Source organism: Tasmannia lanceolata, unplaced genomic scaffold (genome assembly GCF_043159265.1).
Source record: "Tasmannia lanceolata isolate RefF3 unplaced genomic scaffold, GAP_Taslan_0.1 ptg000025l, whole genome shotgun sequence".
NCBI lineage: Eukaryota > Viridiplantae > Streptophyta > Magnoliopsida > Canellales > Winteraceae > Tasmannia > Tasmannia lanceolata.
The window spans coordinates 10708396-10725752 of NW_027518702.1; the positions used below are offsets into that span (position 1 = coordinate 10708396).

The following is a 17357-nucleotide window of genomic DNA, read 5'->3' on the forward strand; positions in this document are numbered from 1 at the left end:
ATTTCTACTTAATGAGATTCTTCTATTAATCTTCCGTCTCAATATGAAAACATTTCACACCATCCTATATATCCCCAGCTGATACAGTACTCTATCCATAGACTGGTCCTCCTATACAAAGTGAAATAGTAATATGAATGTATTTCAAACCATCCTATATATGAGTGATGATACAGTACTCTATCCATATAGACTGGTCCTCCTGTACAAATCAGAAAGAGAAATAGTTTCTCTTTATATAGGAAAACAGAAAAAACAAATCAGTGATACCCAATAGGAGCTGCAGCATCCCTCAATTCCTTTCCCTGGAAGTGAATATCCTGCCATCACAAAAGGTAACATTACAAAATGAAGGCATAATCATCAACCAACCACCAAGTTAATGAAGTGAAATTATCTGAAATGTTTAGGCTATTTTCTACTCAAATGATGAAATTTTAGTCTTATGTTCCAAGATGCAAGAACTAGAATGGAGATTTCCAAGATGGTGCCATTTCATATGCTAATTTCTCAGTTCCCTCACAACCCACTTGACAATATTCTCAGGGCTGGAATATTGTAAAAGCCAGCATGGCAGAAGCTTGAAATTCTTAGTGCCCGGTATACCATCACCTTATTTGAAATAAGAAGTGTTCATAGCGCGCGACCAGGTCCAGTTATGGCCTTCAGTTATAACTTGCAGGGCTAGTTTGAGGCACAGTTAGGAAAATGCGATTCGGCCAAAAAAAATGGGACAGGAAAATTTTGAGTTTAATACGGATACGGTATTGGTTCCAAAAAATGTAGAAAAGAAATGGAAACACACAAAAAAATGCGTTTAAAATTTTGTCATTTACAAAATATAGTTAGGGTAAAGCTGGAAAGTTGGGCAAAAAATGCGTTTAAAATGTTTTAAAACCCTAAAAAATGGAGTTTTTTTACTGTAAAAGTTTTAAAGGGAGTATTAAACGGCAAACCAATAAAATGCATTTTTTTTCAAAAACAAAAGGCCGTTTAAAATGGCGTTTTGCTAAATATGGTTTAAGGAAGGACGAGGAAAATAGTGTCTTGAAGTTAAATGTCATAGCTGAGGAAGCCAAATTCAGTTCCAAGAAATACCAGTAAGAGAAGGGATCTTTTGGTCATGCTTAGACAGTCAGGCGGTTTGGGCCCGGTTTGTTTTGGATTTTGAGAATTGATTTTTGGTCCAAAACTGATTATTGGACTCGAATTACGTTTAATTCAAGAGGATAGTACTTACAGAAGCAAAGTGGTTGACATCTCGATGGTGAGCTTCGTCCGCTCTTATCACAGTAATAACATCCTTCAGAGTGGCGTGCTTGGGCAACCTCCAGTAATCTATAGCAATGGCGGGAGCTGGAGTATTTTCAATTGCGCCAGTGCCGATATCCTTCAAGAACTCTGTATAAGAATGTATGGCTTCCTCCTCGAGATAACCAACAATTCTGTGAGCCAGCTTTGGAGAAAGGAGATAGAGCACAAAGAAGGCATTGAAGAAGACTCCCTGCACAGTGAGAACAAGTAGCCTCTCGTACCATTTGGGCTGCACAATTTCTACCATTGTCATTAGGTGCATTCTCTCGTTCTCGGCCTCGTCCAGTAAGGCCTTGATCCAGCCACCGCTTTGCTGGAATTTACGAAGAGACCTAAGGTGCAGTAGCATCCCTCCCACCATTCCAGGAACAGCTGCCACAGTTTCAAGCATCATAGCACGGCAACCATATCTCCTCTGCGCCACACAAGAATCGGAATCAATAACCAGGATCACGTCATAGCACCAAATTGACTGGGATTGTCATACACTAGATAAATCTAGATAAACATCCTTCAGAGGAGTATTGATTCACTCAAGCTAAACTGGTTCATAAACACCATTCATTCTTTCAATTTATGATGGTTAAACTGCATGATTAAGTGTGTAGGTTTAGGTAAAGCTAAACAAAAAATAGGTTCGTCTTTGAAAGCAATCAAGTCTGTTTGGAGAGGTCAAAGATTCTAGTTCACTCATATATCTCTTATGAATTGACAAACATGCCCCTATTTAGGAACACGTGGCGAAATTAGGACTGTTAGGGCTGATGCAAGTGTGTCATCATATAATTTCCCTTTTACTATTATATGAGAAAAATCCCCATTATTTTGCCACTCTAGTTTGTTTAACCATAGTTGCTAGTTTGTTTAACCATAGTTGCCAGAGTGGAAAGCGAGTGCGAGAAGTGACGCAGGAAGCAAGGGGTTTAGAAAAGAGAATGTGGGAAGTGAAAAGCACTAAAGAAAGTAAAGAGAAAATGTGTGGAAAGTATCGTTAAAAGTCAACATGCCTCATTGGAAGCGAACACGAAAGTAGGATTGCAAGAGGTTAGGGAGGAAAGGTTAATATAGGAAAGGATTACAAATGGAAAAGAAAACTTTGCGACCTTTTTTTTTTTTGAATGACAGATCATTTCATTAATAAAACTGACCGAGATGGCTAACACCGAAGACATAACAATACAAAAAGGAGACAAATAGGGCCATTCGATAAAAAAAGAGACAAATAGGAAGAAAAGGAGCAATATCAACAATATGAATACCCCTCAAGAAGGCAAGAAATAAAAAAATGGCAAGGCTATCCCTCTCTACCCCCAATCAGGCTAACCAATCACTGCCAGAGTTAGCGAATCCCTGCACATGCTGGTAAATCAGTGAAGCATTGATGTAGAATGTGCAGCGTGGATCAAGTCTTTTATTTTTTATTTTCGTCATTTTATTTGTAATTTTTTTTGGGGCATCAAAACTAGTCCGATTAGCTTGATTTTGGTATTTTTAGAAAGGTTTTTCGATTACCTATCTAAACAGCCCAATATTACGTGATTTGGACTTTATTTAGCTTACTTATAGGCATTTTACGGAAAAGGTATAGATATATTACGGGATTACTATTTTAGGAATATTTTAGTCATATTTCTACTTTTTATTCATGTTGCTTTAGTTAGAAGATTGAGAATAATGGTTAGGCAAGTATTTAGGGTTACTATTCTTAGATTTTGGCTCTCTATATAATGTAATGACATGAGGAAAGAAAGAAATAGATTGAATAAAGTTTATTTTGGGGACATCACTTGTGAAGAGAGCATTGGCTCTTTCACGTGGGTGAAGGAGCTTCACTCCTTTCATGTGCTATATTGGAGTTTTCTCCAAACCGTGGCATGGGTTTTCAAACCCCTACGAGATTAATTTAGTTCTTTCTTGTGCTGATCTCCATCTTGTGTTGCCGCTACGCTCCCTGCATCAAGCATTCTCCACTCGATTAAAGATCCCATCCATCTTATGGGCAAATCTCCATGGGTATTGCTGACTCCCACTCTCCCACCTAATTACATTAACTCATTAAGTGAGTCCCCTTCTACTATAAATTTATTGAGGTCCCTGCTCTCTAAAATCATTATGCCCTATAGTAGCGCTCTAACATCATCCTCGTTTGAATTTGTGATTCCAATTGGACCTGAGAAGGCCCTAGGCCCCTATGGACTAATTAGAATTACAAGTTTTACGAATTTACAACTTCACATGTTTTATTCATGTATATTTAATGTTAAGTTTTTGGAAAAAGATCCACATAATTTTCATTTGAAACTTAAGATGAGTTTTCAAGTTTTAAATGCATTTTTTTTTAAATATGCTTCTTTAGTTATCAAAAAGAGAATATTCTTGTAGGAAAAATAATTACCAAAATAAGAAGCGTACTCCTAATTAAAAGGCCATACATAGGAAGCATCTAGGAAGTGTGCTTCTCCTGAATTTGGGAAGCAAGAACTTAGCTTCCGAAGCGAGTTTCTGGGCAAGCGAACTTCCCATCCAACTAGGAAGTGTCCTGTAACTATGGCTTAAATAGAATACTACAAGGGTGTGTAAGAAAATGAGGCGTGCATAAGTACCTGGACTTACAAAAGAGCCTGTGACTGACGTGACTATCTTTTTGAGTCAGCAGGTTGTAAAAATTATATTAAATTTCGTTATTAGATGATAAATAAAATGACAGTAACAGAAGCATTAATAACTAGAATCAAGCCAACAGCCAGTATCATCAAACAATACCAAACTCGAACCCTACAATCAGGGGCGGAGCCAACAATTTACACTTCTGCACATACCAGATACTATAAAAGGGATTCACCCACACGCTATATCTGTTTCCGCCCCTGCCTACGATTAAGTATGAGAAGCATTTCAATCAAACAGTATCACAACTCTAGTCAACCAAATAGGTACGATAAACAAGACTGAGAACCTTCCTATGGGAAAAAAATGTATCAGACAGAAAACCAAAATCTTATCTGTTCAAAAAAAAAAACCAAAATCATATAAGTAGTCAAAATCAATAGAACAGCTGATAATCAGCTATAAAAAACCTGATTGAAGCCATGCAGAGCTCCCCACCTATTTTGGCATCCATGTGACAATCTAGAATTGGAAACTATCAGACACTGGTGAAATCTTGCAGAAACTTATAAGCAAAAAATTACATTATGGAGGACCCATTTGATCAATTTCACCCAACTACGTCAATCACAACTAGAAAAAAAAAGGAAAATAAATTATAGAAGATATTTACCCGGAAAAAGATATCCGTTGGTATCCTGAGAAGCTTCACAGTCCTAAATGCAACCTTGTCCAGAAAAGTCTTAGGCACATGGTGCTTTTGCAGATCTATTGATATATCAGCTCTATAAGTTTCCCATGGCTACAAAAGAACAGAAAAGAATAAAACCAAGATCAGTTAATTTTCCAACCAAACTGTCAAAGAATCCAAGATATCTAACACCCATACTGATACTGCACACCATCCCAAGTTGAAATAAAAGAAAAAAAGTATCAGTTTATCTTTCCAAACACAAATCTGACTGATGCGGGACTAAACTTGCAGCATAAAAACATAAATAAAACTATACAAAAGAACATAAAAAAAATAACGATATAGAATGTAAAGCATACTATGACACAGTGGGGAAATCGTTAGATAAGACCAATCCACAAAAAAGGAAGGAAGAAAGATAGAGAAGTTCATATCCAAGCTCCAAGGCCTTTTTCTAGTCAAAAGTTAAGCAAAAAATATCTTTTACATGTCAGACTAGGCTGATCCCAGAACAGAATTGAGGAACAAGGAGAGTGAAATCTCTCTCTCTCTCTCTCTCTCTCTCTCTCTCTCTCTCTCTCTCTCTCTCTCTCTCTCTCTCTCTCTCTCTCTCTCTCTCTGTTTTTTTTTATTGGTGAGAAGAGTGAAATCTCTAATTGGGTATAAAGAGAATTTTGCAGAAAATGGAAGCTTGATTTGGATTTAGGCTATCATAAGAGGATCATGAGCAGAGTCAAAGACCTTGCAGTGCACAAGGAAAATGTTCTGTGCGTGATATGGTGAGAACTAATTCAGCAACTATATGTAGACCTGTAAATGATCACAATTGTGGGTGAGTCGAGAGAGCACACCCATGTTGCGAACTAATCACCCAAATACAAAGACAATAGACCAGAGAGAAACAAAATAATCAAGATTGGGCATTTCGCACCACACAACCAAATTTGAGCAAGATACTCCAAATTTGGGTAACAATCCACCTTTACCTTAGCAATAAATGTGGGATAATCGACAAACTTGGATAGAATATCCCTCATTTCCAATCAAAATCGAGTTTGGTCCACCCATCATCGAGGGCGGACCAAACATCAGGTATCCTGCTTTGGGGAGAATACTCAGCAATGTAAGATATGAGATATCCAATCTTGAATAATATCTTGAAAAGCAATACATGAAACAAGAAGTGACATTGAAACCAGCTCAGAAACTTCCACAACAATGATCCAATTAATTCCCAAGCTATTTCTTTGTCCCTTAAATATTCGATTATTCCTTTCCTTCCAGATTATCTAGATTAGTGATGGGAATATAATTTTCCAAAGACAGTATCCACATGTTACCAACCCGCTTTCTCCACCACACCCATAGGGTAACAACAATTACAATGTCATCTATGTCAAGACGAACTCCAAATAGACCAAGGAAATAACTCCAAATATGAAAAGATCATTAACCAAGGTTTTTAAATTTTGACTGAAATCCGAAATTTCGGGTTTCGGTCGAGAGCGAGAAACCGAAATGGGGTGAAGTCGAAACGTTACTTCACCAAAATTTTGATCGAAATTTTGTAATTTTGATCAAAATTTCGTTATCCCCGAAATTTTGGGTCGAAATTTAAGGAATATCCCTAAAAAATCTGAAGGCTATTCATTATTTAATATTATCCCTACATTTCAGCCGAAATTACCGAAATTTCGGTAATTTCGCTGAAATTTTGTACGGGGTAAAATATTACTTTATTCTATTTCGACGGATTTTGAACGAAATTTCAAAATTTTGCCTTAAATTTCGGTTTCAGTGAGGACCGAAACGCATTCCGAAACCGAAATTTAAAACCTTGTCATTAACATTGAATAAATAGATGAGCGGGGGATTGCACAAGAAATCTACAAAGAAAATGCAATCACACCTCACAAATGTTCCTTTTGATTAATTGGCCCCTTGTTAGGATTTTCCCATGATATACTCCACAAAAAAAGGTATTTTCCCCTAGAAAAAGAAAGATAATTCCAGATTTTGGGAAAACTAAGAAAACTATGGACGTTAGATACAATCCCATAGTATGATTTGATTGACAAACCCCCAATTTGATCAAGTTTCCAAAGAAAATTGTACGTGTGATCATCGGGAGAAGTATATAGGCCATATAGTTTTCCGATGGACAGAGAACATCCTCTTGAGGCCTAAATGGATGCCCCTTCCCTTAAGATTGGAGTGATCAGCTTGCTAGGTCAATAATCATCCAAATAACCAGAGATAGGTGATCTAGAGTTAAGCAACTTGGCAAAGAGATTTGAGAATATTGATGTCAATGGCTCACAACACCACTTATCCCACTGAAAATAGATATTTGCCGAATTCTCAACACAAAATGTCACATTGGAACTAAAGGTGAAGAATTCAGATCTCCAGGTGTTTCCATATTGTGGAGCTGTCACCCATCCACTCACAAATGAATGAATCTCCCGTCCCTTTGGCATTTTAGCAATAATAACCTTAGTCCATAATTCCCCTTCAATGTTGAATAGTCACCACCACCACTTAACAATCAGGGTCAAGTTTTGCATTATGATGCCTTTTTTTATCCCTGGCCACACTTCTTGGATTGGAAAAGTTGCTTCCAGTTTAATAAATGGGCAACCTAAAATTTGGATCATTGTTCCACTGGAAATTCTGAGTGATTCGCTCTAACCTATTAGCTATGGGAGGTGGGAATTTATACATAGATAAGAAATTACAAATGTTAGATAGGCCTGTAGAATGATAATCCCTCCAGACAAGGACAAACATTCACCCTTCCATGTCTCAAGTTTGGATTCAAATCTTTCAATGATCAAGACCAATCATGCTTGATCCATCTTTTGGAGTAACGCAAGATACATTCTTGGAAGGGAATCCATTTTAAGCAATTTATAGAGGCAAGTATCCATACTCCATAGTAAACTGATCGAAATTGAGACCAACCACTAGTCAAACATGACTTGCCCATGTTTACTTTTTGACCCGTTATATCCTCAATAGATGCTAGTAAGATATTGATATGAATTGCTTGATATAGCACTGTTTCAAAACGTGGATGCAGGCCAAAACACAGCAAAAGAAAAACCCAGTTGACGCAGCGCGTCACGGCAAGATTGAGTACTTGCATGATGCGGCGAGTACTTGGTTGACACGATCATAACTCGGGAGAGTCAGAAGAGTTTTGATTGAATTTGTAGGGCAAAACATAAACTCGGACAATAAAGCAACCATGGAAAAAAGGAGTTGACTCGGGCAAGTCCACAATTACAAGGGGGAGTTTTGAAACTATGTAAGTTAAGAGTGGACTTGATGAAGATAATAGTATCACTTGATTAAGATAATAGTATCGTTGACGTACAGCATGTGGGAGATTGGAGGGACAAGGGGAAACCTCAATACCCTTAATGATAACATTCTTCGCAGCTTTTGAGATAATATATCCAATGTTTTCGGCCGCCGAGGTGGATAGAAATGGAGATAGTGGATTTCCCTGTCTAAGGCCTTAATAGATAAAAAGGTTAACATCATATGCTAATAGGTTTGAGCAGCGCTAACTTCCACTTTCTCTAAACAAACCAGCGATGAGATATCTTATTCCTTCTACATTCTGGTTTGGATCTGGAACCCTTTTTTCCACTCCTTGATTTTAGGTTTCAACCACTTTAACTCGGAGCTGAAACAAAAACGTTCTCTGGCCATGGAATAGGCCCTCTTTCCTCTATTTCTTGCTTTTTTCTAGAACCCTGGGGTTTCAAACAAAGCTAACTTCGGACAAAATAGGGATTGAAATCTGGCCCTGCACAAGTATTTAGAATAATGGCATTGTGGTCGGAGGAGATGGGCTTGGGCAGCGCTAATTGGATGGCAGGTAGAAAATGTTCCACCACGTCAGCACTAGGAAGAATCTATCCAATCTACTCATTGTTGGGGAGGGATGATTATTCGTTCAGGTGTAGTTGTAGCCTTCCAGAGAAGGATCCACCAGCTCATTCCTCAAGATGAATTCTGAAAACTTTTGCATGCTCATGATGGTAAACAGATCCCCCACGCCACCCCTTCCTCTCTTCCTGTTTTCCTCAAGGGGGCAAGGATTTGAAATTAAAATTCCCACCCACAACCTAGAGGCGTTGGCACCACAGCTTGACCTCATCCAGTTCTTTCCATAGAAGATATCTTCTCCTCGCCGAAACTGGCCCATAGATACAAGAGAGCACTCACTTAAAGTTGTCATCCGCATTCTAGAGGAATAAGATGGTGGAAGCAGACAAGGTTGACGCGGCTGAGTACTCGGTTCATGTGGTCATAACACGGGAGAGTCAAACGAGTTTTGATTGACTTTGTAGGGCAAAATGCGGACTCGGACCAGAATGCGGACAAGGTAAAAGAGAGTCGACAAGGGTAAGTCGACAATGATGCAGGGGAGTTTTGAAACTGATCTTCACTATTCACCGAACTGTCACTCCAAGTAATGATGGTACACAGACGATGCAGGCCCAGCGTATCTCATCTCTGCTCCAAAACTGATCGATGACCTGAACAAAGGCAGCATGAAGGTTGTACTCTGAAACAACAGCAATATTGATGTTTCTACTCTGAATTAAGTCTCCCACAGCTCTTTCCTTCCCATCGATCCTAAGACCTCTAATATTTTCATGATAACTAACATCTTGTGATCCCTTCCCCTCTACACGTCCTCACCCTGCTTGAATAGCGTGTATTTCTCCAGAAATGAAACCGGGCATATGCTCTTAAGTTCTCTTTGTCCTCAACCTTTCCATTCCGAAGTAGTTTCCAAACGATCGTTGAATGCAAGCTTGTTGATTTTTTTTCAATTTTTTTAATGAGTCTCATTATCTTCACAACTTACTCCCAGTAATCTACCCATTTTATCACCTTTTCTCTATGATTGGAGCCTGACTAGTGATTCCAAATTTCGTGGGCTTATCAATTTCTTTGAATGAGTTTCCATGTGAACGCTTGATTAGATAATTTAAATTAGATCTATGCTATTTATATGTTTATTTTACATTGTTTTATAATTATCAATATATAGGGTTGATTAGATAAACAACTACGTTAGAAGCACATGCACTAACATTTGAGTAAATACATGAGTATATGATTATTCTAACCCAAAACTCATTTATTTATTTTAATTCATTCCCAAATATCTAATTTACAGGTAATTTTAAATAATAATTTCATTTAGATCTTTTTTCTGTTTTCAAACATCAAAGTGAATCTGCGTATAAACAATAGTAAGACTCAAATCCCAAAAAAAAAAAAATCATAGTAAAAAATACTTTTTTGATTTACTGTTTTTTGTAAAAACTGAATTTCTTTACATGGACCATCTGTTCACTTTTTTCAAGAAAAAATTAAAGAACCATTTGAGCGATGATATTTTCCCACCCCCCCCCCCCTGCGGCATTACGTGCACGCTCCCCTTATAACGTGATTTGACGTGAAAAGTGGGCAACTTTAATGCTTTTTTATGTTAAATCACATTATAAGGGATGCACGCTCCCCTTATAACGTGATTTGACGTGAACAGTAGGCAAGTTTAATGCTTTTTGACATCGAATCACATTATAAGGGGGGTGTGCACGTAATGTAGGGGGCGTGAAAATATCATCTCCCTTTCTTAAAAATATAAACCTACTAATAAACAATAATAAAATTGAAATCTAAAAAAAAAAAAAACTGAATTTCTTGACATGGATCTTCTGTTCAACGTGATTTGACGTGAACAGTGGGCAAGTTTAATGCTTTTTACGTCGAATCACATTATAAGGGGGGTGTGCACGTAATGTAGGGGGAGTGAAAATATCATCTCCCTTTCTTAAAAATATAAACCTACTAATAAACAATAATAAAATTGAAATCTAAAAAAAAAAAAAACTGAATTTCTTGACATGGATCTTCTGTTCAATTTTTATTTTTTTTTAAATTAAAGTAAGAATCATTTTCTAAAAGATATAAATCTACTTAGGAAAAAAAAACAGAAACCGAATAAATCCTACCACTAACAGTAATCCAGCTCACCATAAAGCAGATCCATCCGACTAAATTAACAATAATCATATCATTCCCTCTAAATCATGAAAAGAAAAGAAAAATCATTCAGAAATACTTTTCTTGCAATCCAAACAAACCCTAACTGTAATTCAGCTCACCATAAAACAATTCCACGGCCAAACAGTCCCGTCCTCCCTCGTGATCGGAGGCCTATGTACACCCCAATAGCTCGAAATCGCAACATTTTCCGCTTTCTGTTTCTCGATCTCCCGTTTTCCGACATCTGAAACGGAGTTTTCCGTTCTCTTTTCAACGGAATCCGTTTGAGGAGCAGATCCAGAGCTTAAGGTTCTTTTCCATGGAGAAATGGCAAAGAAGAGGTAGCTTGGTTCTTTTGTTCTTAGGGTTTGAGGAGATTTCATTAAGGAATGATAAAAGTGGCCATTGGAGTAATTAAAGACTCCGTGATTTTGCTTGAGGAGGAGGTTTTTAAGGAGTAATCTTGCAGAATTCGAGTTCATTTGCGCTAGGGTTTTGGAGATTAGGGTTTTGGGAGAAGGAATCAATGCGGTTTAGATCAGATTTCCGTGATTTACGGAAAGAAAAAAAGTCCAACTGTAAGTTAAAATGACTAATATGCCCTTTGATTTGGCTCAAATTGCTGGCTTGCCCTTCGTAATTTTGGAACGGAGGATAATGCGCCCCAATGTGCCGGTGAATTGTCGCAGACTTTAACGCTTTTTGACATCGAATCACGTTAACAAGCGGCCGCATTATCCTCCAATAGGGGCGAAAAATTCATCGCCCTTTGGAATTTTAACAGCGAGAAAAGGTCCGGGTGGGGCCCACTTTTTCTAAAATCCGATAAGGGTGATGATATTTTCACCCTCCTACATGACGCATGCGCCCCCTGATGACGTGATTTGACGTCAAAAAGCGTTAAAGTTGCCCACTTTTCAGGTCAAATCCCGTTGTAAGGGGAGCGCATGCATAATGTAGGGGGAGTGAAAATATCATCTCCCGAGAAGACCAAAATAGTGGGACCCACCTTATTCGGGTGACCTAACCCATTCATGTGTTGAGCCCTGACTTAGATAGGCTGTGCCGAAGAAATTTTCTCCATTGGATGATTCTAACCCTCCGATCCGTGTAGATTTCTATATTGTACCGTCCATTTTATACCTCAACAAATCGAAGGGATAGGATGATCCTGTAGGAAATATTTTCTAAGCACACCATATCTACAAATTAATGGTTTGGATCACCCAAACAAGGTGGGCCCACTTGTACAGCCATCCACCATATAATTTCTCCTTAGATGGGTACCAATGTATATTTGCCTAACATGGGCGATGATATTTTCGCCCCCCCCCCCCCCCCCCCCCGGCCGCGGCAGCTTCGCCTCCGGTGGCAAACTTTAACGCTCTTTGACGTCAAAATCACATTAACAGGGTCGAATGCGTACTACAGAGGGGTGCAGTGGGCAACTTTAACACTTTTTTACGTCAAATCACGTTAACAGGGGGGCGAATGCGTACAAAAAGCCACGTTAACGGGGGAATGCGTACTAGGGGGGGGTGCAGTGAGCAACTTGAACGCTTTTTGACGTCGTTAACGGGGGCAAATGCGTACTGCAGATGGGTGACAATATCATCGCCCCTTTGGACATCCTTGGAGTAAATAAATAGTAAGTGGGGCTTTTCTTCCGGCATGGTTTAGTCGCTAACTTTATGGCATTTAATCAAAGGGCCAAAAAAAAAAAAAAGGGGCAGTGATAAATCGACTCCCCATGTGTCTATCTCTCTCCTCTTTCTCTCTCTAACCTAGCGGAGAGAGAAAGACACATGGGGAGTCGATTTATCACTCCCCAAAAAAAAAGATACGTTGTTAAACACCATCCACTTATTGTCTTAATGGAAATATCAATTGCAAATATTCGCTAACGTTAGATGCATCTAAAATTAAGTGCCTCCATGCATCTAAAACTTAGATCGATCCCCTATGATATCTTAGATTTCTAAATTTCTGCGAGAAAATTGTTAAGAACATCGATTTTTTGGACCAGGTGTCCCACGTGGATGTGATCCGATAGGAGACCACAAATCCAGCCAAGACATTGAGAACACATTGATCGAATGAATCTAGGCCCTTGATCTATAAAGCCTTCTTAAGGTCATGTGGAGAAAAATAAAACCCTTTAGGGCCTGTTTGGATGCCTCCCATTTTGCATTTGGACTTGGGATTGAGTTTTGAATACAAATTGAATAGATCCAGCAGCACATGTAGAGGAAAACAGAGAGGGAAAGTGGTACTTCCTAGTGGAGGGGAGAGGTTGAGGAGCAAAGAGGGTGAAGGAAACTCCCATATCTGTGGATTTCCAATTTCTTATTTCCACAGCAAACTTAGAAATCTGATTTTTTTCACTGTCAGCTGCTGAATTAGAAATCCAAGAATTTGATCCGATCCAAATTACAATGCAAAAGGGCTGAAATCCAAATCAAAATCTTCTCGGCATCGGGCCCTTATTTTTTTTATTCACTTAGGCAACTGATATCAACACTACCATATTTTATTCATTGAGGGCTGCTACTTCTGCTAGCAAAATGGAATTTCGTTTAGAAGATAAAACGCATGAAGTGAGGTCTCGTATCCCCACAAAAAAACATTAAAAAAAATATGGAGTTGACCGAGTGGGGTCTTTATTTTCCTAATGAAATCACCTTTTGGAAGTGTTTTCCTTTTGGTTGATGACTGCACAGTGCACACTTCTACCTAGGGGATCAGATCCATTGATCTAAACAGCAACCATAAGGCGAGCCAAACGATTGTGGGATCACCCTAGATTGGATGATTCTAGGCCCTTCATCTATTAAGCCTCATTCTAGACCCTTGATCTATCAAGCCTAGTTTACAAAACAACCTCGACGTCTTGATCTCACATTCATTCTTCCGTATACAGCCTTTAGGACCCAAAATGCCTTTTTACCATAGATCCTATAACTCTATGCTTAGTAGTTCTCCCCAACTAAAACTAACCATTTGGAATGGCCCCATCCAAACCAGTGACTTTATGCTTTGTAGTTCTCCCCAACTAACACTAACCATTTGGAATGGCCCCATCCAGATCCTGTAATTTAACGGTTAAGATCATTTGACAGGTGCTATTTGTCGGTTACGCTTGTAGGGGTGGTAACTGGGCTGGGCTGGGCCAAATGTTGCAGTCCCCATCCCTGTCCCCGCCTCAAAGAAAATTCACCGCCCCGATTTGGGGATGGCGGAGAATCCCTGTCCCCGTGGGGGAAAATCTAATCCCATCCTCGCCCCGCACACTATAGGGAAACTGAGTTTAATGGATTTTTTATTAGAAAATTCTACTAAAAATGCTTTTGATAAAGATGTTTGGAAAACTATAGAATAATAAACGAAATTTGTTCTAAGATGAGTGCGACTACTCAAATTAAAAGCAGCGAACCCAAATTTAAAAGCAAAAAATTTAATTTTGTATGGGGACTACAGGGGCAGGGCGGGGCAAGAGCAATCCAATCCCCGCCCCGTCCCGTCCGGTGGATTTTTTCAATCCCTTTCCCGAATCCCTTTTTCACGAGCTTAATTGCCAGCCCTAATAGCTTGTGATGTCCAAACCATTGCTAGGGTCAGTTGCGCGTGCGCCAAACGTAAGCTATACCTAGGCCTTTAGGTTGAAAGCATCACATGAATCACGTGTTGATGAATGATGACCCAAGCACATAAATGAAGACCCTTCCTATTGGAGCACATTCTGTCACTTGGCAATTGGCATTATTTTCATCATCGTATCTCCCAACCGGGATTTGCTAAGCTCCATGGCAAAGGCTTTTAGCAGCTGGTCTGTTGCCCGCCAGACTATTGTCTTTGTTAACGAGGTGAGGTGGCTGGTTTGATGTGCGACAGACCATCTGCGAAAATCCTTTGGCGATGGACGCTAGCAACTCCCCTCCTAAAAATATAATGATAAAAAAAGCCATTGATACTGGCACTACCATGTTTTGATAAACACACTAACTTATTCTGTCTTTTATTATCTTAACCACTGTTGAAGGTTATAATAGTTTCCAAAAAGCTTCAAGATGTCCATTAAAAAAGAAAAGACAAGCTGAGTTTGTGCAATTATTAAAACATAGTAGTGCCAATATCAACTGCCAATTTCGCCTTAAACCCGTGAGAGTTTTTTTTATGCCGTATAGCCCCACATGAATAAATGATCTAAAACGCTCATTTTTGTGTCCGGAATGATAGGTAAGTGGTGCCCCAGAAAGGTTTGCAATTGGATGACCTAAATCTTCTTTATGTGGGCATGTATAAACTCCACAAATCCAAAAGTTAGGATCATTCTATGGCCCTCATATTTATGGCACCACCGATCTATGGTGGGACCAAAAAAAATGAATATATAAGATGGTGATAAATGCGCACCTTGTTTTAATCACGGCCACCCTTCTTTTGGCCCTCTTTGTTAGATTTTAAAAACCAATTGTGAGTCCAAAACTGATTATTGCACTGAAATTTAAAACTAAATTTGAAGGTCCACACAGTGAACCTTGGACCTCCTAGTTGAAGAACAAAGCATTTACCACTTAGCTAGAGGCTCAATCCCCACCCACTACACTAATGGGCTCTGGGCCTCTGGCATTCCCATCAAGTCTTAAAGGCTCACCAACAAAATCAACGGCCTTGATCGCCCCATAAATGCAACTCCTCTCCAAGATTTTTTCTATTCTCTCGACAGAATAAAATATGCCCGACGTTGCCCAAAATAAACAGAGAATCTAGACACTTTGCAGCGATTCGAGTTTGCAAGAAAATGACGGATGCTGGATTTTGTGCTATCAACACTTGCCGCTAAAATGCGCTGGAATATATTCGCGAGACGTAAGTCACGTCACGTGACTAGCCGTGGTTCCGGTTAATCTCATACGCCTACTCGGCTTACGTTGTCAAATCGTCTGCCTTTGAAGTAATTCCGAGTTGTACGGAAACTACGGGTGCAAGCTAGCACATGCCGCTTTTACACGTGCGTGGGATGGGATCCACCGTTCGTCTATGTATGGTTGGGTCACCTTGATGTGGTGGGTCCCAATCCTCAGCTGTGGGACTCCAATAGGATATTTTATTATTTTATGGCTTATTTTTTATTTTTCCAAAAGTACAATGGGCCCACTTCAAAGGATGATCCAAACCGTTCATTTGTTGGGGCGTATTGTAAATAGGTTGTACCCGTATCATCTCAAACCGCTCATTTTGCGGGCCACAACATAAATAGGCTGTGTAAATAATCTCCAGGGATGATTCAAACCGTTCATTTGTGTGCAGATGAAGTCCATTATTTTATTAAAAAAAATTGGGACCGCTTCGTAGGATGATCCAAATCGTTCATTTGTTGGGCCACAATGTAAATAAGTTGTACATCATAAATCATCTCGTAAACCTCTGATCGGTGGATGTTTCAGAAATGTACAATCCCTCTATAGATTAGAGGGTTAGGATCATCCTACGGAGACGATTTAGGTGTACATCCTATTTACTTTGTGGCCCAACAAATGAACACTTTGGATCATCCTATGAAATGGGCCCACTGTACTTTTTTGCAGATTTTGTCTTATCCATTATCAATCTGTCGTTTGATCAAATATCAAGGGTGTAAGCATCGGCTGTGATAGTTAACGCGCAAGAGCACCATAAAACTTTCACATTAATAAATTCGGTCCCGCAAAATTATCCTCCAATCAAAAGAGGCGCATATTCCATACTAGTTGACTGGCCAACGAGCGTTCTTTCTATTACGCCAATAGAGAGATTTTTGGGACACGACCTATTTACGTTGCGCCCAAACAGATGAACGGTTTGGATCATTAAAAAAAGTGAGCCGTACCTACTTTTTCAGACTTCACGTGTTTACACGGCCACGGCCACGCATCATATAAATTCTCCACTTTTAGTGTGTCATGAGAATTTATATGATGGGTGGCCGTGAAAACACGTGAAGTCTTGGAAAACAGGTACGGCCCACTTTTTTTTTATGATCCAAACCGTTCATCTGTTTGGGCACAACGTAGATAGGTTGTGCCCCAAAAATCATTTCCATAGGATGATCCAACCCTCCGATCTGTAGAAGATTCCATAAATGGTTTTTGGAAATCTCCATATTCAGATCAATTCAGATCGGAGGGTTAGGATCATCCAATGGAAATGATTTCTGAGGCACAACCTATTTACATTGTGCCCAAAAAGATGAACGGTTTGGATCATAAAAAAAAAGTGGGCCGTACCTACTTTTTGAGACTTCATGTGTTTTCACGGCCACCCATCATATAAATTCTCGTAAAAGTGAATAAAGTCCTCGACCACTCTTATGTGTGGCCATACAAACCCATCCGTATTTTTCGAAAGTAAAGTACAGCCCACATCGTAGGATGATCTAAACCGTCCATTTGTTGGGCCACAACCGAAATAGATTGTGCCCCAAAAATCATTTCCATAGGATGGTCCTAACTCTCCGATCTACATATGGTCTGCACATTATTCAATCTTCTATAGTTTGGATGGTTAGGATCATCCTATGAAAACAATTTTTTGGGCCACAACCTATTAACCATGTGGCCCCACAAATGGACGGTTTGGACCATCCTACGGTGAGAGCCATACCCCGGGTTTTATACAGCCACTT

The 17357-nt window shown here is 39.3% G+C and overlaps 1 protein-coding gene across 1 annotated transcript; it reads right to left on the minus strand.

Annotated features, from left to right (window-relative positions):
• Position 1: 1 nt before the first annotated feature.
• Positions 2-11241, minus strand: LOC143857828 (ubiquinol oxidase, mitochondrial-like). The gene is made up of 4 exons (XM_077368348.1): positions 10813-11241; positions 4595-4723; positions 1241-1729; positions 2-320 (listed from the first exon to the last, which is right to left on the minus strand). Exons 1-4 carry the CDS (start codon positions 11173-11175, stop codon positions 261-263), a joined length of 1041 nt encoding a protein of 346 aa, XP_077224463.1. The 5' UTR covers positions 11176-11241; the 3' UTR covers positions 2-260.
• Positions 11242-17357: the final 6116 nt, after the last annotated feature.

Excerpts from the sequence above, each read along its gene's own strand:
- LOC143857828 (XM_077368348.1), bottom strand. The coding sequence starts at position 11,175 with ATGAACTCGAATTCTGCAAGATTACTCCTTAAAAACCTCCTCCTCAAG. Across the intron at positions 4,724-10,812 it reads GGCCGTGGAATTGTTTTATG|CCATGGGAAACTTATAGAGC; the intron begins GTGAGCTGAATT and ends GTTCTTTTGTAG. Across the intron at positions 1,730-4,594 it reads CAACGGATATCTTTTTCCGG|AGGAGATATGGTTGCCGTGC; the intron begins GTAAATATCTTC and ends TGTGTGGCGCAG.